We start from the raw sequence: 17136 nt of genomic DNA, 5'->3' as shown, positions 1-17136 counted from the left end.
TAATGAATTTAAATTTTGTGAGAATGTATTACATTAAAATTGCTAAGCAAGTCATTTGGCCAGTGTTACCCAGTATTACGTATTTTCTGTGGTTATTACTGATTAAAGTGTCCTGTTACGGAATTTTGGAGCGTTATTTCGTAGGGAAGTAGGAAAACTTAACTACACGTCTGAAATAAAAAAAAAGGTTTAACATTTTTGGTAAAGTAATTAAATAAAATATATTTTTATTAAAGTTTTCAGGCTCTTTCCAGTAAACATGCTTTTAATAAAGTTATGGCAGGCTTTATGACATGATAGGTCGGTGTGCAGTCCTCGGTCCCCCAGCCATCGGGGGGAATTCTGCGGAGAGACGACATAATAAATATTCCTGAACCCACGAGAAAATTTCCCACTAGTGAAACATCCCAGACTTTGCCTTCCAGGAATTAAGAAGCTCTGGGGGGGGGGTAGCTAGCTGCCTGCACTTGCAAAACCAACCGTGATTGTGAAACGCGTTTGAAGTCTAAAACTATGTCTGATGGAGAACTTTATATTTTGAAGTATTCTGCTTATTGCGTACATGCATGCCAGAGTATGGGCAGTGTGCGACATACAAAGATCCCTATCCAGAGTTGACGTGTCGGTTAAAATCCACGCACAAGACTCTTGTGCCGTGTGGGTCGCCCTTGCTAATCCTACAGATGTGCACCCGTGCATATCACCAATACACATTCTCCAGACTGAACTGCGCTGAGACATGTCAGACATCCTCACGGACCTGTGGAATTGGCACAGCACTCCACAGGTTGCGAATAGCAAAAAATTGGATTTTTCTGTAGGGTCAACCTTACAAGACCCATTACCACATGAATTGCTGCTGCTCTGCTGCTAAAATTGGTTAGTTATACTTGAATAGTTGTCATTTCACCTCAAATAACTCATAAGTAGACAAGCTTTTATGGTTTTATTTTTAGTCCAATTTAATTTTTAGAAGCAGAGGATTTCAGTGTTATTGTTTTTATTATTATAAAAGCTATTTGTAATACCAACTTCACCAGAATAGTATTAAAATTTACATGCTGCATTTTTACGATAAAAAAATTTGTAATAAATTGGTCTAACATAAATACATATAAATAAAAAAAGTGAGCATGTGTGGTTCCAAGAGATGCAAAATAAAACAAAAAATTAAATTAATTTTTGCGGTTCGTACACTTAGGTACAAATTTTTTGTCCTGAAATAATGACATTCCTTGAATTTCAAAAATTATAAGATTACTGTTTTAGATGATTTGACATGTTATTTCTGTTTTATCGCAAATCATTAGACAGGAAAATAGGTCATGGAAAATAATCACTCGAGTTGTACATTTTATCTGAAATATAGTGTTGGTGATAAATTTCTTAAATTGCAGAAATTACATTAAAAAATCATAACAGGAGAGTATGCAAACATGACCAAAATTCAAATTACAACGGTGGAAAATTTTGTACATATTTGGCATGCATGATTGGTTGTCGTGAGAGTTTGTAGTCACAGCAGTAATCAACCCTTTATAGTCCAGATCTCATCGACACTTTAGCACAGCAGATGTCTAGGTTTTTCATTTAAGTTCTCTTTCGTTCAAGAAGCTACGTGCAACTGTGAGAACTTCAGACGTCGTCCAACGACGATTCGTTGTTGCTGCAACAAATAAATAACCATTTTCTCGGCAGCGGCACGCAGACTTAGCGACACCGCCCGAGGAATCGATGAAACATGCTAGGGAAGTCTCGTAGGATTTGAGAATGTAGAAAACAAATTCTGCTTTTTCAAGCATGAACAAATTTCATGACTAGTAAAACATACTGATGCTAACTAGGACTATTAACTATAGCTAGAGAGAAGTTTTTATGGTATTATTTTCAGGCCCATATTTTTTTAAAAACATGTTATTTTGGTATTTTTTTTATTATGAACTTTATTACAAAATATAGCATATTACCTACTTAACAAAAATGATACTTAAATGTTTCATGATACTAATTTCTCCAAAACTGTTATTTTGTTTGATACGTGATGCATTTTTAAAAATATGATTTGTAATAAGCACATGTAACTTTTTGGAACAAATAAAATAAAAATGTTAAGTATTTATGTGTTTGAAAAATGTGTTAAAGTAGTAATGTAAAAATGAGTAACTAATAAAGTTACTAGATACTTATTCCAATCTTTATTAAGTGCTGGTACAAACATCATGCTAAATAAATTAGTTTCATTGAATTTAATACTTAAAAGATTAGGTATTTGTCATTAGAGTTAAGTTTTGATTGGAAATGCTAATTAATTACGTGACTAATTGCATTTTGGTGCTGTGTATTGACATACTTTTGGTGCTATTTCAATTTTATCACAATTTACCATTTAATCTTACCCCTAACTATAGCGCAAATGATTTGGACCATTAATATAAGTTGTAATCAAAATTATTAATAACATTCCTAAATAATTTTTGATTTGCTGCAGCTGTAACGAGGGCAAATTTTCCAAAATTTAATTTTTATTATTCTTAAACTTAAAAAAAAACCTACATGAAACAATTCATATTAATTTCCATCAAGCCTCTTTTGAGGATCTAGTGCGTATGTTGCCAAGATCTTTTCATCTCAATTTAAAAAAAAAAAATGTTTAGATAAGAATAACATTTCCACTAAATACATTTTTCACGTTGCACACCGTAAAGTTGCTTCACTTGAGTGTGAAGGATACTGGTACACCGTTTTTAAAGTAATTTCCAGTGGAAAATGTATCCATCGAAAAAAATTAAGCACTGCAACGATTAAGTACCATACAGATTTATTTATTTATTTATTTATTTAAAAAGCCATGCAAAACGTATGATAGGTACTTCATGTATTTCAAGTTGCATGGGCGAATCCGGGCTAGCCGGCTGGGTGCCAATCACGCCCCGCCTCGCGGCTTCACGTCCCACAGGAGCTCGTGGCCGGGGTCTCGCGAGCGCCCCTCGCAGTACTCGAGGCCGTGTGGCCCGCTGGAGCGGTAGTCCGTGTGGCACGGCAGCGCGAGCAGCTCCGGCCTGAAGGCGGTCAGGAGGTAGGCCCAGCACGCGACAGTCTCCCCCGCGGGCAGCAGCCGCGCGGCGACCCGCGAGCGCGCGTACAGGCGCGGGTGGTCTTCCAGCGCGTCCAGGCTGCACAGCATGGCCCCGTCCACGCTGTACACTTCCCCCGACACCGCCTGTGGGCACACGTCGCTCGTCCCGTCCTGCCCACCTCACCTTACAGTCTGGGATTTCTTTTCCTAACCTAACTAAAAACTAATTCTGTTTGGGAGGGTTCCGGGTTCGGGAAAGACTCTAAGTGAGTCTCAGGCCGAAGCCCATACGTAGAGAGAGACATGCAAATTTCGCGGATTCATTTCGCGATAGGCCAGCCTCAAAACAACTATACCTTCGTACCGCTTCTGCGACTGGCGCGCATTCTATCCGGGCAAACACTAAACCGAGAATGTGTCGAATTACGGACGGCCTAGTTCAGACGTCTTGCGCGTCAGTAGCCAATGAACAGGTGTCATTTCCGCGAGCATTCAAAGGACTGTGGAGTCTGTCCTAGAGGTCAATGAATCCGCGAATTTTGCAGGTCTCTACCCATACGCTCTAATCATGCAGGGTATTAGCCTTGCGGGAGAGGACGCATGCATCATGTGCTAGGAGGGGGATTGGCCAGTCATGGCAGCGATTGGCGCCATGACTTAACTCCCATCACTGACTATCCTAGACTAAAAACTAGATAAGTTGGGCCCGGGTAAAACCTGCATAGACACAGGGAAAACCCTGGGCTCTGACATGCGGGATGCAAAATTTCATGCATTAATATCAAAGCAGGATGCGTATGGGAAATCAGAGGGATGGTTCCGGAAGAAGAGTTCGGCAGAGTAGAAATAAACTACTAAGCAAAGGGCGGGAACTTGGACATTGCTGTCCGCTTTGGTTTGGGTGGTGCTGGTTATTTCGGGGGCGAAATTTTGTTGTTTCCCGCCGGACTGCCAGCCAGCCCACGGCAGTCTGGCTGCTTCAAGCTTCATTAAGGACCTGAAATAAACACTGGCCTCATTCGCACGTTGTGTGCTCTCTGGATGTGGCAGTTGATGATCCGTTCATTTCTTGTCACGTCCTCAACCACTATCGTGGTAAATCATCTGTGTTCATACATATTAAAATGTAGATGTGTATGTAATCAAGTGTAAACAGTCCAAGTATAGTGCAGTGTAATATATATTCAACTCTATAATTATTATTACAGTTGATGTTTTTAAATTCGAGGCAAAATGTAAAAAAATCATCAAATTATTTACAAGAGAAATACTTTGATAAAATAAGACTGTTATTTATAACACTATGAAGTTTGACAAACGAGGTTTTATCAAGTCTGACCATAAACTAAGATGACAGAAAACCCTTGAAAAAATATGGAATTTGATATTTCCAGGAGGTGGCCCTCCTGTTGCAACTGGAAATTTTGATTAATTACTTTCAAACTTGGTGATAATAATATCTAATTATTATTATTTGCATGTGCAATGTGTTCTCAATTTATGGAACTTGTGTAGCTGGATGTAACTGAAGTACTTTAAAAAGGTGTATGTACTACCAGTAATTATAATTGTATTTCATTTAATAATTGCTACTATGTCGTAGTGTGAAAAATATTGAAAACATTTCATTTAGATTAGTCACACATCAGAATTTTTTTTTTGTTGATGCGTATTTATTTCTAATCTGTATGTGACAATACATTAAATATGTGTTTACTATTTCTTCAACTCACAAATTTTGCAGATCGATGATCCAGAATCGTAATCAAGCTGGAAATTAAATCCAGCTGTTAAGAATCAGAATTGATGAAATGCCTATGTTTGGAATCTCTAATTATAAGTAATGATGTAATAATTCAAAATAATGTAAACTATTCACGTTGGCCTTAACTTGTCTGTCAAGAAATTGCTCACGATTGTTCGGGACCCTTGCCCTTACATTTAAAAGTGGTTGCTGATCGGGTGACTTGGTTCCACCAGGGTCAAGCGTAAGCGGGAAATGTGGTGAGTTTTCCTCGCGGTACTCTTGTTCCCCGCACCTGTATGTTCCAACACTGCTCCACCTCGCCGCTGCAATCCCCAGGCTACCTCCAGGGTCGTCGAGAGACACTTAGGGTCCGGGGACAAAACATTTCCATATTGTTTTAATGTACAACCTTTCAAACCCAACGGTTAAAAAAAAAAAACATCTACAGATTATGAGCGTTACCGGCCATAACTGTGTGATCTGCGCGTATCACGTAGATTGTACTATCATGCAGGGGCGCAACTACTAAATTTCCAAAGAGGGGGGGGGGGGGGGGGGCAATATACCTTTTTATAAAGAATCATCGATCCCCCCTACTGAAGCTTAAGCAGTTTTATTATCTAAATATTGATTACACAGTACTTTCTTTGCCCCCGTTTGCCCCCACTTCAAGGTTTCAGGGGGGGGGGGGGGGCAAAATACCCTTGCCCCCCCCCCCTGTTGCGCCCCTGCTATCATGGTACTCTCACGCATTATTAAAAAAATCTTTCAAAGCTACCAAGCCCCCGAGGGTTCCCCCTCCCCTGGCCATGCCCCTAGACGGCACCTCTAATCACCTCCGTAACGGCAAGACACTCGACCCCTTGTTCCACGCTGGTACCCACGTGGCCATGTCCTGGGTGGTGCAGCAGGAAGGGAATGTTGTACTTGCTGGCGATGACCAGCGGATACAGCTCCACCGTCTGGGCGACGCCAACCAGCCGCGCGGATCCGTTGCACGGGTTCGTGATCCAATGGTGGTTGGGCTCGCCGCGCTTCAGCGTGCCGTACACGAACACGTTCTCCGAGCCCATGGCAGTGAGTGTTCACCGGAGACCCGGCTCATGCCTGCGTGTTTGCATTAGCAAGTTTTTTTTTTTTACATAAAAACAACAGTTGATTTTACTATAGCTAACATTAAAAAATTTCAGAATATTAAACGCAATGTTACACCAAATTTTACTCAACAATGGTAGGCCCACACAGTGATCAAGTATCACGCATCCAAGTTTATCCCTTGGTACCTAATGTTTGCTGTTTTAATTAAGTACTTAGTACGTCGAAAGATCTTGGACATAACAAAAATATTACAATACAAAGAAATTATGTCAGGCCTTCTGGAAATTTTTTTTTATTCAACTTATGACCATAATTCACTGTTAAATCACACGTTTTTGATACGGCCACGATTTTTCGACTTATTTAACAAATAATAAATATTTCGACTTATTTAGCAATAGCCCTTTCTATTCTCGTATAGAATGTGATACTTAAACTATATTTTGCACTCTAATATAATTATTAATTATTACTTATTATTAATGTAGCTTACCCTAATCCAACCAACATTTTACTTAAATTATTATTCACTTAATTCCCCAGCAGCAACTACTTTCAACTTTAAACGAAAACACAAACAATAATAACTAGATTTCACAAATCTGTAATTTATTGGAAGCTATTTTTTTTTTTTTTTTTTGCCATTACAAAATCTTCAGTACTTAGTGAAATATTTAAAAAAAAATTCCTTTGGATCTTTCTAGTGACGTGTTAATTTTTGATCCTGTATTGTAAAATTACTCTGATTTGGAGAGAAATAGTGCATTTGCTGTAAATCCTCCGTATACTGAATTAATTCCTTCATTAACTGTCAAATATTTAGTTAGCACATTTTCACTGCAACAATGAGCTGGATTCACCTGTTACTGGCCTCTTCAGCAAATAATCTTTAGTTTTTTTTTCTATAGTTTAAATATATTTTACATCGCATAACAATGCGGGTGACGCGATAACAATCGAAGATAAAGGTTTATAACAATGCCTATCACGCTGTCACGTGCGTTGCCACGTGAAATTTTCCGCTCATACTAGCATTTCGCATATAATATTACAAGATACATTCCGTTTCTTAAACGATTGAACTTGGAAGATACTATCTTGCATGGGGCACGCTTAATTGCGTTGTGAAATAGAGAATAATGGTTTCAGCAAATATATTTGAAGAGCGTGTACCAGTCTAATTAAAGACAAATAAATCGGTACCTTGCTTGTTAACAAGAGCAGGGAGGAAAGAGTTCTTGCAAAAATTAGTTCTAACATAATATGGTGATTTCAAAATTGTTCTCTACTGGCCAGTAACCTCAGTACTGCCGATGGAAAAAGGAAAGCGGCCTTCAGAAGAAGCGATATGTGGCGTACCATAAATAAAATTTATTTCTAATTATATTTAAAGATTGACATTAGCATTATAAAATTTCTTGTTTGGGTTTTTAATTTTCACGGTCCCTCATGTTTTTAAACGCCAACTATTGCCTTCTACCAACCCACCCAAGAAGGATAAACTATCTAAAAATATTTTCTTTGTGGGTCATCATAAGTTAAATTAATAGAAGAAATAATAAAAATTCATCAGTGCATGATAATTGTGGATAATCAAGGGTGAGGGGAAAATTTAATATTCTATGTTTTGAGTTTACAGTCGTAAAGTAATGAGCGATGAAATGTTTGTACCTATCGGCGAATGTTCACATCCATACCCGCCTTTAAATAGTGACAGGTGTGTGTTGATTTTTAAAAAAAGTGTTTTGCTGTTTTGTAATTTTTGGATTTTGAGGTGATTTTTAGACATATGGCTGGGTTACGGTTTATTTGGATGTATAAATGTAAGAACTCGCATCTGTAGAGTTGGGTACAGGTATGTTTAGGTTAGGTATATTTAGATTTACATTTTCTTGCAATTGCGCGTTAGCCCATTGGCAATGAGGTTCCACGAATAAAACTTCCTTCACTCCCTCCCTTTTCTATGTTCACTCCCCTTCCAAACTCCATCACATTTGCGTATATGACCTTACATCAAGCTTATTCCACTCCCTCTAACCTTACCAAGGAAGAGTGCCTGTATTTCTGTATTCCATACTGCGAGCTTACACCCATGGTTTTTCTCTATTAAACCTCTAACCACTGCAACATATTTTATTCCCTGAAACTAAAATCTATGTGAAGTCCAGAAGGCCAACATAATACTTTGGAAGCCAGCTTCACTTAAATAGTGTTTGGTGTTTGGGAAAAGTCACAACAAGCCTATCCATGATTTCAGGGGTAACTTCAATGTATATATTAGGGTCTTCAGGGATTGTGTAATCAGATTACTCATTTCCCATCACCAATCTACATTCTGTTCTCTGCTGAGTTGAAACTATCGTAAGATAGGGGAAGGCTTACAAAGTGTTTACCTAGTTAAATGTGAATGAACTGAATGTTTATAGACTATCCAAAATAGCTATGTTTGTGTGATGGTTGCTTGCAGTTTTGTGCAGCCTAATGGCATGCTTGAAGCGATTTCTCGACGGACAAGATCCAGATTATGAAGACAGTGCACCGAATGAAGCCAAGCGTCTACGATTGCTGGAGCAAAATGGTGAGTGTTGTGTTGGGAACTGTGGTCTGGTGTCTGCTCACTAGCATAGGAAAAATAAGGGTGTCCCCTAGGGGTGACAGCAATGTTCCTCTGTGGTCGCCTATTTTTTTAGGCCCTATCCACACACACCAACATAGGTAAAACAAATTTTCCCAAAATCCAAATTTTACTGTTGGCATCACCGTAATTAGCTGTAGTGCTGCTCCAGGTGGTGTTTAGAGCTACTACAGCTGCATGAATGGCGGGATATTCAAATTAAACCTTTAATATTACAATTATTAAAATTACAAAGTGAAAAATTACAAATAATGTTATGAACAAACATTAATGACATGATTAGTCGATAGTAAGTTTATTATATTAATGAAAAATTTTGAATTGAAATTTTAAAAATTGAAGCATATTTTTTAATTGTAAACAACACTTTATTGATTTATACTCTAGGTTTAATTATTAATAGAAATTGGGAATAGTGGTCTAGGTAATATTTTTTTTCTTATTTTCAGTACTAGGGGTTGCTATTATTTTATCCATATAAGTTCTTTTATAATGCAACCAGTCCAATTTTTTTTATACCTAATAGCTCCTGTGCCTTACCGGACCCTTTAACCCAAAGAATTCTTCAATGAGCATCTAAAACAATAATTCATTTTTAACCATCATAACATTGCTTAAAATCTACGGTGACATATTATTAACATATTATCTACAGTAATTATTTACAAGAGGGACTTAACACAAAAACAAACTTCAGAAAAATTATATTTTTATTTAAAGTAATATTCAGCATCAAGTGTTTGAAAAAAAAAGTGTTTCCGACTTTTATTATTATATTTACGGAAAAGCCGCAACGCGAAAATTTCACCAAAATGACTTAATGTTTTTTTTTTTTTCATGTAGTTAACCTAACCACCCATCCACACCACTATAAAGTATTCTGAAAGTAGCTAGCATAAACTAACGACTTGTTAAACCTAGGTCCTGTACGGAATCACTCGAACATCACTAAAAGTTGTAATACCGCTAGCACTTGTTCCACTGTGTCTGATGGGGAGCAAGCGGGGAGTGAGCGAGGGTGTGTTGCAGCCAAGGCGGACGTGTCTCAGAGGGTGTGCGCGATCGTGGAGCGAGAGTTCGGCAAGGAGCTGGGCTCCAAGGAGCGCGAGGCGGTGTGCATCCAGGAGAGACTGCACCACGCCCAGAAGACGCTGCACCTGCTACGCTACGCCATCGTCAGGAACTACTACACGCGGAGCGAGGTATCCTCGCCGCGAGCCCTCTGCACGTATCCACCGGACGCAGGGCCGCAACTAGAGGGGGGGCAAGCGGGGCATACGCCCTGGGCACAAAGCTGTGGGGGCGCCGAAATCGCTTGCATTGTAATTCCTACTAGTGGATTCATGCATGGAAGTTACAGTAGCACAGAAACTGTTACATGTAGGTACCGAAAATGCTTAAATAGCACCATTTTTCCGAGGTATGTGCAAAAAAAGAGGGGGGGGGGGGGGGGGGCGCATGAATCCATTCATGCCCCGGGTGCCAGAGACTCTAGTTGCTGCCCTGACTTGACGTAAACCATAACTTAAATTTAAAAAACTGAATTGTTTTACCGAGCAGAGTCAGCAGAGCAGCCAGCAGACCCACATCCACCCGGCCGTCAAGAAGCTGATCGGCAAGCAGCCGCAGCATCCGTTCCTGGGACAGCTGGAGCAGCGGCCGTCCAAGTACCGCCAGGCGAGCAGCGTCGCGCTGAAGAGCGAGCCCCCGGACCCAGAGTCCCCGGGCCTCGGCGCGGGGCCCGAGACCAGGGTGACCAAGGTCCCCCGCTACGTCCCGCCCAAGCCCGACGAGACCAAGCTACAGCCGCAGATAGGCTTGTCCAGGGGACTGCGGCACAAAGTTAAGAAAAGGTGCATCGTGTTTTCTGGAGATGAAAAATGTTTATTTATCAAGCTGCTGGGTTAAATGCTGTGCAATTGAACAACTGAGACTGTGGGTTATGTCTTGGTCCCAGGTTGGTGATCGGTAACATATCCAAGTGGATTCCCGTGGACTCCCGGGAAGACTCGGCGAGCCACAAGTGGATGATTTACGTGCGGGGCCCGAGGGAGGCCCCGGACGTGTCGGGATTTGTCTCCAAAGTGCGCTTCTTCCTGCACCCGAGTTTCCGCCCGAACGACGTCGTGGAAGTGACGTGAGTGCTTTGCCGGGGGAATGGTGACGGTCCCGGTCAGCTCTTCCGGTGCATGAGCTTCGACAACGTTCCGATTGTGGCCACAGCTTATCTCTATGAACCTTACAATTAGCTATGGGTCAGTGCAAGCAGTTTAAGAATTTTTTGTATCTCAGTTTGGTGTACTCTTCAATAATTTTTTAAGTGTATTCAGTTGCAAATGATAGCCTTAATAGTGCTGATTTTATGTGGGCGGGAGCGATTGTGTGCTATTTCTCTATATTTCACTATCTGTAATTGGGAAATATTTTCATCATTTTAAACATAAGGCTAGCAAACGATATGCAGTATGCAAACACTATAGAAAAATCCCTAAAAACCAAAAATAAAAGAAGTCTTATTAAAGTTGTGGTTATGGAGTATTTACAACCATTTTCAGGATTATTTGTTAATGCACGACTTCTACTATCATCAAAAATATTCAAGATATAATTTTTCCCACTCTTTAATATTTGTATTGGAGAATATTCTAAAGTTTGATAATACAGTAGAACCCTGTTATAATGTTTTTCAAGGGAGCACAAGAAAAAAACATTATAAGCAGGAAATCTCAATTTAGCACTTAACAATGTTTGAGCTTTGTACCAATGGACTCACCAAGCTATGTAAACAACTTTAATGTTAAAACCAAAGATAGTATACTTGATACATGAATTTTCTGAAACAAGCCAACAATTTTTCAACTTCATCTTGTTCCCTGGTTAAATTTTGTTTGTCTTTAAAGATACACTGCCACATTTTTTGTAAAATTGTCTCACGATTCATGATGACAACATTAAGAGTGAGAACGTCTACTCCTTCGCCACCTGAAAATGTTTAATTTTGGGATTCCTACGTATGAATGGAAAAAAAATTATTTGTAAGCAATAGAAAAACTTTTAGTTATGCCCTCGCTCAATGGTTGGCAACTTAAATATCGCAGGACTATGTACGTGCATCTGAATACCCACTGGAATGGCAAGGAAGAGAAGAGTTGACTAAGGTTGCCAACTGACACGTAACTATGAACATTGTGTACCTTCAGTATATTGCATAAAATTGTATTTTAGCAAACTTCTTGTATTGTATGGCAGTGATTGTAAACATAAACATACATAAAGGAAACTTTTTATCGTAAGTGTTGGAATAATATGGTTTTAAAACATTTTTTCCCCATGTATTGAATGTTAGAGAGCAAACATTATAAGCAGGAAATTACACTATTTATGAACGTTATATGCAGGAAATAAATACATTGTCCTTATGGGAGAAATATTGGGACTTTAAAAATATGACATTATAAGCAGGAAAACATTATATGCAGGAACATTATAACAGGGTTCTACTGTCATTGTATTTTGAAATTGATTGAAACTTAAAAAAACTGTAGTATGCTCAGGTTTGCCAATTCGCCCACGAGAGCATGGGCCGGCGAGGCGGAGACTGGTGAAGCTCGTGGTGGTCTGCGTGTTGCAGTTCGCCGCCGTTCCACCTGTCGCGGCGGGGCTGGGGCGAGTTCCCGGCGAGGGTGCAGGTGCACTTCAGACACCCCCTCAACAAGCCCGTGGACCTGTTGCACCACCTGAAGCTGGACAGCTCGTACACCGGCCTGCAGAGGCTAGGTGCGGTCCCCCGGGGCTCTTTGTTTCGTAGGCCAATCATGTCGTTCAGTATTAATACTTGCTGTATCTGGTCCTTACCGTGTTCTTTATACTGTTTCATTAATTTATTTTTACGAGCATAGGAATACGTAACGATACCTAATAGACAGAGACCTGTAAACTTCGCGATTTCAAATCCCTAAAGGATAGACTCCATGATCCTCTCTCTATGCTTTCATGCAAATTACATCTGCTGATTGGTTACCGACTCGTAACACCCGTTGACCGGAATGATCGTGATTCGCTAATTCTTCTGTTCAAAATTTTTTCGTTGGCCCAGAGTCCTTCAGATAAACTGTGGGCCCAATCACTGAAGCAAAAATAATGTCAAAAGTTTTTGGACTCTTATCCTATCGCGGAATAGAATATATACTAAGTATACCGGTAAATATTAGTGTTCTGAGCGGTGGCTGCACTCTGCGGCATCTGGTGTTAGGATAGCCTAAGGTCTACAGTACGTAGCGTTGTTTTCATTCCTGGATTATATTGATACCTCGTGAAAGGACTATCTAAATGCAAGCTTACTTTCACTTTGGTACAAAAAAAATTGGTTGTCTGTAAAGTCTGTTTACGGACGATAGTTTAACGTGACATCATAACAAAATATTGATGAAATGATTGCATACTTTTATGAATAAAATTGAATCACATTTATTGAATTATCACTATTTTGTAGGGATACAAAGAAGGAGTGAAATGAAATCTACAATTTAATTGATAAATTTACTTTTATTGGCACTCATTAATTCAAATAAGTTTATTACTTTAACGAAGAGATTATTTTAACTATAACTTTTATACATGTTTGCTATTTAACTTCTTCCAATCTGTGTTATTCTGTTAAGGATAGGACGATGATAGGAAAAGTAGGAAACAAATGGGAGTGTTTCAAGTTTAATGTGCCTCAAAAAAGTCATATCGATGGTTGTTCCAATTGAGTGGAAGAGAGATAGATGCGACGCAAGCGTACAATGAGCGTAACGGGTCAATGTGCGTTACGGGACACTTTTTCGTGCATGCAGCTGCGTTCATCGATTTATTAGATGTTGTCACGTCAAAAAAAATTTTTTTTATAGGTTTACAGCAATACAAACACGGTTTTTGTGTTGGATTCAGCTTGCACGTCATTAGTGCATATATTTGATTGAGGGGGGGCATGTGTGAAAGCAGCTCAGTTGGTAAGCAGTGCGCTCTGGGTGGAGACTGTGTCCGGGCACGGTTGCTCGCTGGTGCCGTGCCAAGCGCGACTGCCGACACTGGGGTGTGCTGGGGCGAGTCTCCCTGAGTGCGTTCCCTCGCCTGCTCTTGGTCCATCACTGTGTCGCTGTCACTTCCGACACCTCCTTGCATCGTTGGCAGGGACAAGATTATGTGGTGAATTGTGGTAAAAACAAAATAACACCCAAAAGCTTGTCAGTGCATTATATAACACTGAAATGCAAGTAATACATCAGAAAGCACCGAAATGCAATTATAAACATGAAATCAATATCAGTGTTTCAGCAGAACTTTGCTTAGATGCAAAAAAATTAAATATTTATGTATTAAAATTAAAGAATTTTACAGTGTTAAAGCTTTATCTCTTATTTTTAAACATTGGTAGCAAGTAATTTACACTCCTGCCTTTGGTACATTTTCCAAACACACACACACACCCCTCCAAAAATGTATCTATTCCAAATAGTTCTCCCTAGACATACTTATTACAAATTATTTTATTGTAAAAAAAAGCATTACATAATAGTCAAAATGGTACTATTTTGGTGAAATTTGTATTTAGACACATTTGAGAGTGTCTGGAAAAAAAATACCAGTAAAATCTTGTCCCTAGTCATTGGTAATAGAAGTTGTATTAGTTGTGCGTTGATGTGCAGGTGCGGAGACGGTTGTGGACATCTGGCTGTACGTGATCCCCACGCCCCTGAGCTGCGCCCCGGGAGAAGGGAACTGCTCCGACGAGCAGGTCGGTGACGCGAGGCTCCCGTCCACGGACGAGACCGGCCCGACCGCCGAGCGTGCGTCGCCCCTCGGCCGCGGGAATGTGAGCGGCGCGGAGCTGCACAGCCCCTACACGTGTGCGCAAGGCGGGAACGCGTGCGTCAAGGAGGAGTCCGGGATAGAGAGTTGTGGCTCGAGTGACGCGTCTGAGCCGTCGTTCTGCAAAGTTGAGCCGCAAACGCGCGAGGAGGAAATTCCCTTGCACTCGGCGGCCGGTCGTTCGGATTGCAACGTCACCATCAAAGAAGAACCTTTGGACAGTGACGCGGAAACGAACTGTGGCAACCTTGCTAAAGATGTGTTTGCCGACTGTGGTATCAAACTGGAGACGGTTGAAGAAGAAATACTGGTTGATGACACGTTAGAGAGGTGCGTGGGCATCAAACAATTTGAGAACAAACTAGAAGTTGATGGCCCTTCAGAGAATGGCCCTGAAAATTTTGATGACAAACCTGAGTTCATTAGCACCATGTTTGACCATGATTATTTCAGCTGTGCGAAACCACCAAGAAGAGAAGAAAAAAGATCCAAAGTAGTGAACGAGGGTAATTCGACAAAAATGTGTAATGGCAGTGATAATAATGTTCCTTTTTCAGTCATGAATGGTGTACGAGAACATGATGTAAATGATTTTCCAGAAACCAAAACAAGTAGTGTAGATAGTAGTTTGTTGATTACCAATCCAGTAGAACATCCTGTAGGTAAAGTAGCCACCAGTAACTCCTCCACCTGTGCCGGCGCGGCCAAAGTGGCACCAGACGTGCAGAGTGTGGATGTGTCGAGGAGAGCAGGGACGCGCGTGAAGTGCATGGACTCGTCGGGGAATGTGTTTTACATCACGCTCTCCGGAACGAGATCGAACAGCTCCAAGCCCGAGAAGCCGAGCACCGCAGCGGTGAGGCCTCGGCTCCCGTGCGTCACCCGGACTGGTTGCTCTACGGCGACGGTTCCCGACAACTCTGCGGCCGCCGTCCCCCAGTTGCCCGTCTCTGGAGGGCGAGATACGTGCTCCGTCCCCTCTGGCACCGCGATTCCAACGCTATCCCGGTCCTCCGCCAACATTGCTTGTCACGTGGTAAACAATGCAGTGCGAGACAGCAAGTCGCTCTTGTCGAATTCGTCGTTGCCACCAGCAAGAAGTGCGTCGGATGTGAAGAACGTACAGGTGGCTGACGGCAGCGTGGGTAGTGTGCAGACTATGACGTCCAAGAAGGTGGTGCTGGTGACGAAACAAGCCCCGCCCGCCGGGACGCAGCCGGGGCGGGGCCAGACGGTCCTGCTGCTGAGGAACGGGCAGTGCTACGTGGTGAAGCAGCCCCAGCAGCAAGCCGCGGTCTTCAAGATGCCAGCGGCCGGGGTCTCGAGCGGCCCGCAGCCCAAACCGGGCTGCAGTCTGCTGAAGACGCGGGTGACGAACGGCCAGGCCCTGCCTCCCCTTGCGCCCATCGCGCGGCCCGGCGCCAAGAAGGCCGACCGCAAGATGGTCGTGCTGAACCGCGCGCACGGCCCCATCACCGCCGCCACGCCGCCCCGAACGAGCCACCACGAGGAGGCACTCAAGTGAGTGCACAGGTCATACAGTTGATGATGTTGACGAATGAAAAAAATTGGGTATTTGGGGATTCTGCTAATCTTTAAACAGGGACGTAACTAAAAAAAATTTCAACTGCTAGCCAAAACTCTCCAGCATGAGTATTTAATCACCGCTACCACACTCTTTGCTGGCCCCTCCCTTCGTCGAAGGCCCCTTTCTCCTGGGAGTAAGGCTGCGACAAGCCGTGAATTTTAAGTAGCATCCTTTATGGAAATTGCTACAGTTTCCTAGATCCAAGATATATACCATGTAATTTTCATACGTTTCTATTATTTTTTTAATGCTGCAGAATAATAAGTGTCTAGTTACATTCCATCCCCAGCCGGGTCGAACCTATACTATTAGCACGTGGGGAAATGTGGCGTACATTTCTATGAGCTAACTGGTTTTCTCTGATTGTTCCACCAGTTCATCCCTGCTGATACTCGACAAGTCGCGGTTGTTAAGGGCTGTAACGGCGGGAGTGGGGAGCGAGGGAGTGAGGGAACGGCGCGGCGGTGCCGGCTGGTTGCAGGGCCGCGGTGGAGGCGTGCCGGTTCCCCACACAGACGCTGTGCGTGCGCTGGCTGCTGCGTCACCTGCCGCTGGTGAGCCGCCTGGCGTCCGACCGCGCCTTCAGGGCCGTGCACCCCTACGCAGCGCCCTCGCACGGCGCCTTCCTCGCCTGGAACATCGGCAAGCAGCGGGCCGCCGAGGTGAGCTCCCTCCCCCCGCCGCCCGGCAGAGCCCGTCATTGCTCTGCACGCGAGTAGGCCGCAATATAAATACTAGGACAAGGTTATATCGATGGCTTAGAATGAAAACCTTGTATCTCATAAAATTCACATTTTACAGCAGAGACGAAAAACCGTGCTACTGATATACGTGGTTTCTTTTTTTCCCAATAGATAGCAGTAGGATGCACATTTTATTTCTTTTCAGCCAAACATTTTGTGAGATACGAGGTTTTCCAGCCAAAAACATAAAAAACGTATTTTCGTCCAAAAATTGAGATACGAGGTTTTCATTCTAAGTCATCGAATTATGTTAAATTGTGATTAAACCGAAACAACATCGAAAAGCCATTCCGTACACCATGTGACGCCAAATGATCATGTGGATACACCAAAAACTGCTGAAATGGAATTAAAATCATGAAACTTAAACAGCAAATTATATCAAAACTTTACCAT

General features: G+C 41.9%; 2 protein-coding genes across 13 annotated transcripts in view; one reads left to right on the top strand and one right to left on the bottom strand.

Moving 5' to 3' along the window:
* Nucleotides 1-1350: 1350 nt before the first annotated feature.
* LOC134534327 (gamma-glutamylaminecyclotransferase) lies at nt 1351-6975 on the bottom strand. Of its 8 annotated transcripts, none has more exons than XR_010075484.1 (4): nt 6782-6975; nt 5660-5930; nt 2871-3247; nt 1351-1666 (listed from the first exon to the last, which is right to left on the bottom strand). XR_010075484.1 is itself a non-coding variant. In XM_063372716.1 (3 exons), exons 2-3 carry the CDS (start codon nt 5894-5896, stop codon nt 2924-2926), a joined length of 561 nt encoding a protein of 186 aa, XP_063228786.1. In that variant the 5' UTR covers nt 5897-5930; nt 6782-6974; the 3' UTR covers nt 2802-2923. The 8 variants fall into 8 exon arrangements, 6 of the variants coding, with proteins under 6 accessions (XP_063228786.1, XP_063228788.1, XP_063228789.1 ...); XR_010075485.1 differs by lacking the exon at nt 6782-6975 and adding an exon at nt 6415-6766 and having other exon boundaries at nt 2871-3220; XM_063372716.1 differs by lacking the exon at nt 1351-1666 and having other exon boundaries at nt 2802-3247; nt 6782-6974.
* LOC134534325 (YEATS domain-containing protein 2) overlaps nt 6920-17136 on the top strand; it is a 24400-nt gene continuing 14183 nt past the window's right edge. Inside the window, exons 1-8 of one of the 5 annotated variants that reach the window (XM_063372713.1) lie at nt 6920-7520; nt 8389-8499; nt 9586-9758; nt 10117-10409; nt 10514-10693; nt 12188-12333; nt 14247-15930; nt 16479-16659. In XM_063372713.1, coding sequence (XP_063228783.1) covers nt 8403-8499; nt 9586-9758; nt 10117-10409; nt 10514-10693; nt 12188-12333; nt 14247-15930; nt 16479-16659 — 2754 coding nt within the window. In that variant the 5' untranslated portion in view covers nt 6920-7520; nt 8389-8402. Of the gene's footprint in view, nt 7777-8388; nt 8500-9585; nt 9759-10116; nt 10410-10513; nt 10694-12187; nt 12334-14246; nt 15931-16478; nt 16660-17136 lie in introns of all 5 variants that reach the window. The other 4 variants (XM_063372709.1, XM_063372711.1, XM_063372714.1 and 1 more) reach the window with 4 other exon arrangements.

This window comes from Bacillus rossius, chromosome 7, assembly GCF_032445375.1.
Source record: "Bacillus rossius redtenbacheri isolate Brsri chromosome 7, Brsri_v3, whole genome shotgun sequence".
Lineage (NCBI taxonomy): Eukaryota > Metazoa > Arthropoda > Insecta > Phasmatodea > Bacillidae > Bacillus > Bacillus rossius.
Note: the sequence above shows the minus strand (reverse complement) of the source record. Positions and strands in the feature narration are given on the sequence as shown.

Coding starts and splice junctions, on each gene's coding strand:
- LOC134534327 (XM_063372716.1), bottom strand. CDS start 5,896: ATGGGCTCGGAGAACGTGTTCGTGTACGGCACGCTGAAGCGCGGCGAG. Junction 3,248..5,659: donor AGTGTCTTGCCGTTACGGAG/GTGATTAGAGGT, acceptor TGAGGTGGGCAG/GACGGGACGAGCGACGTGTG.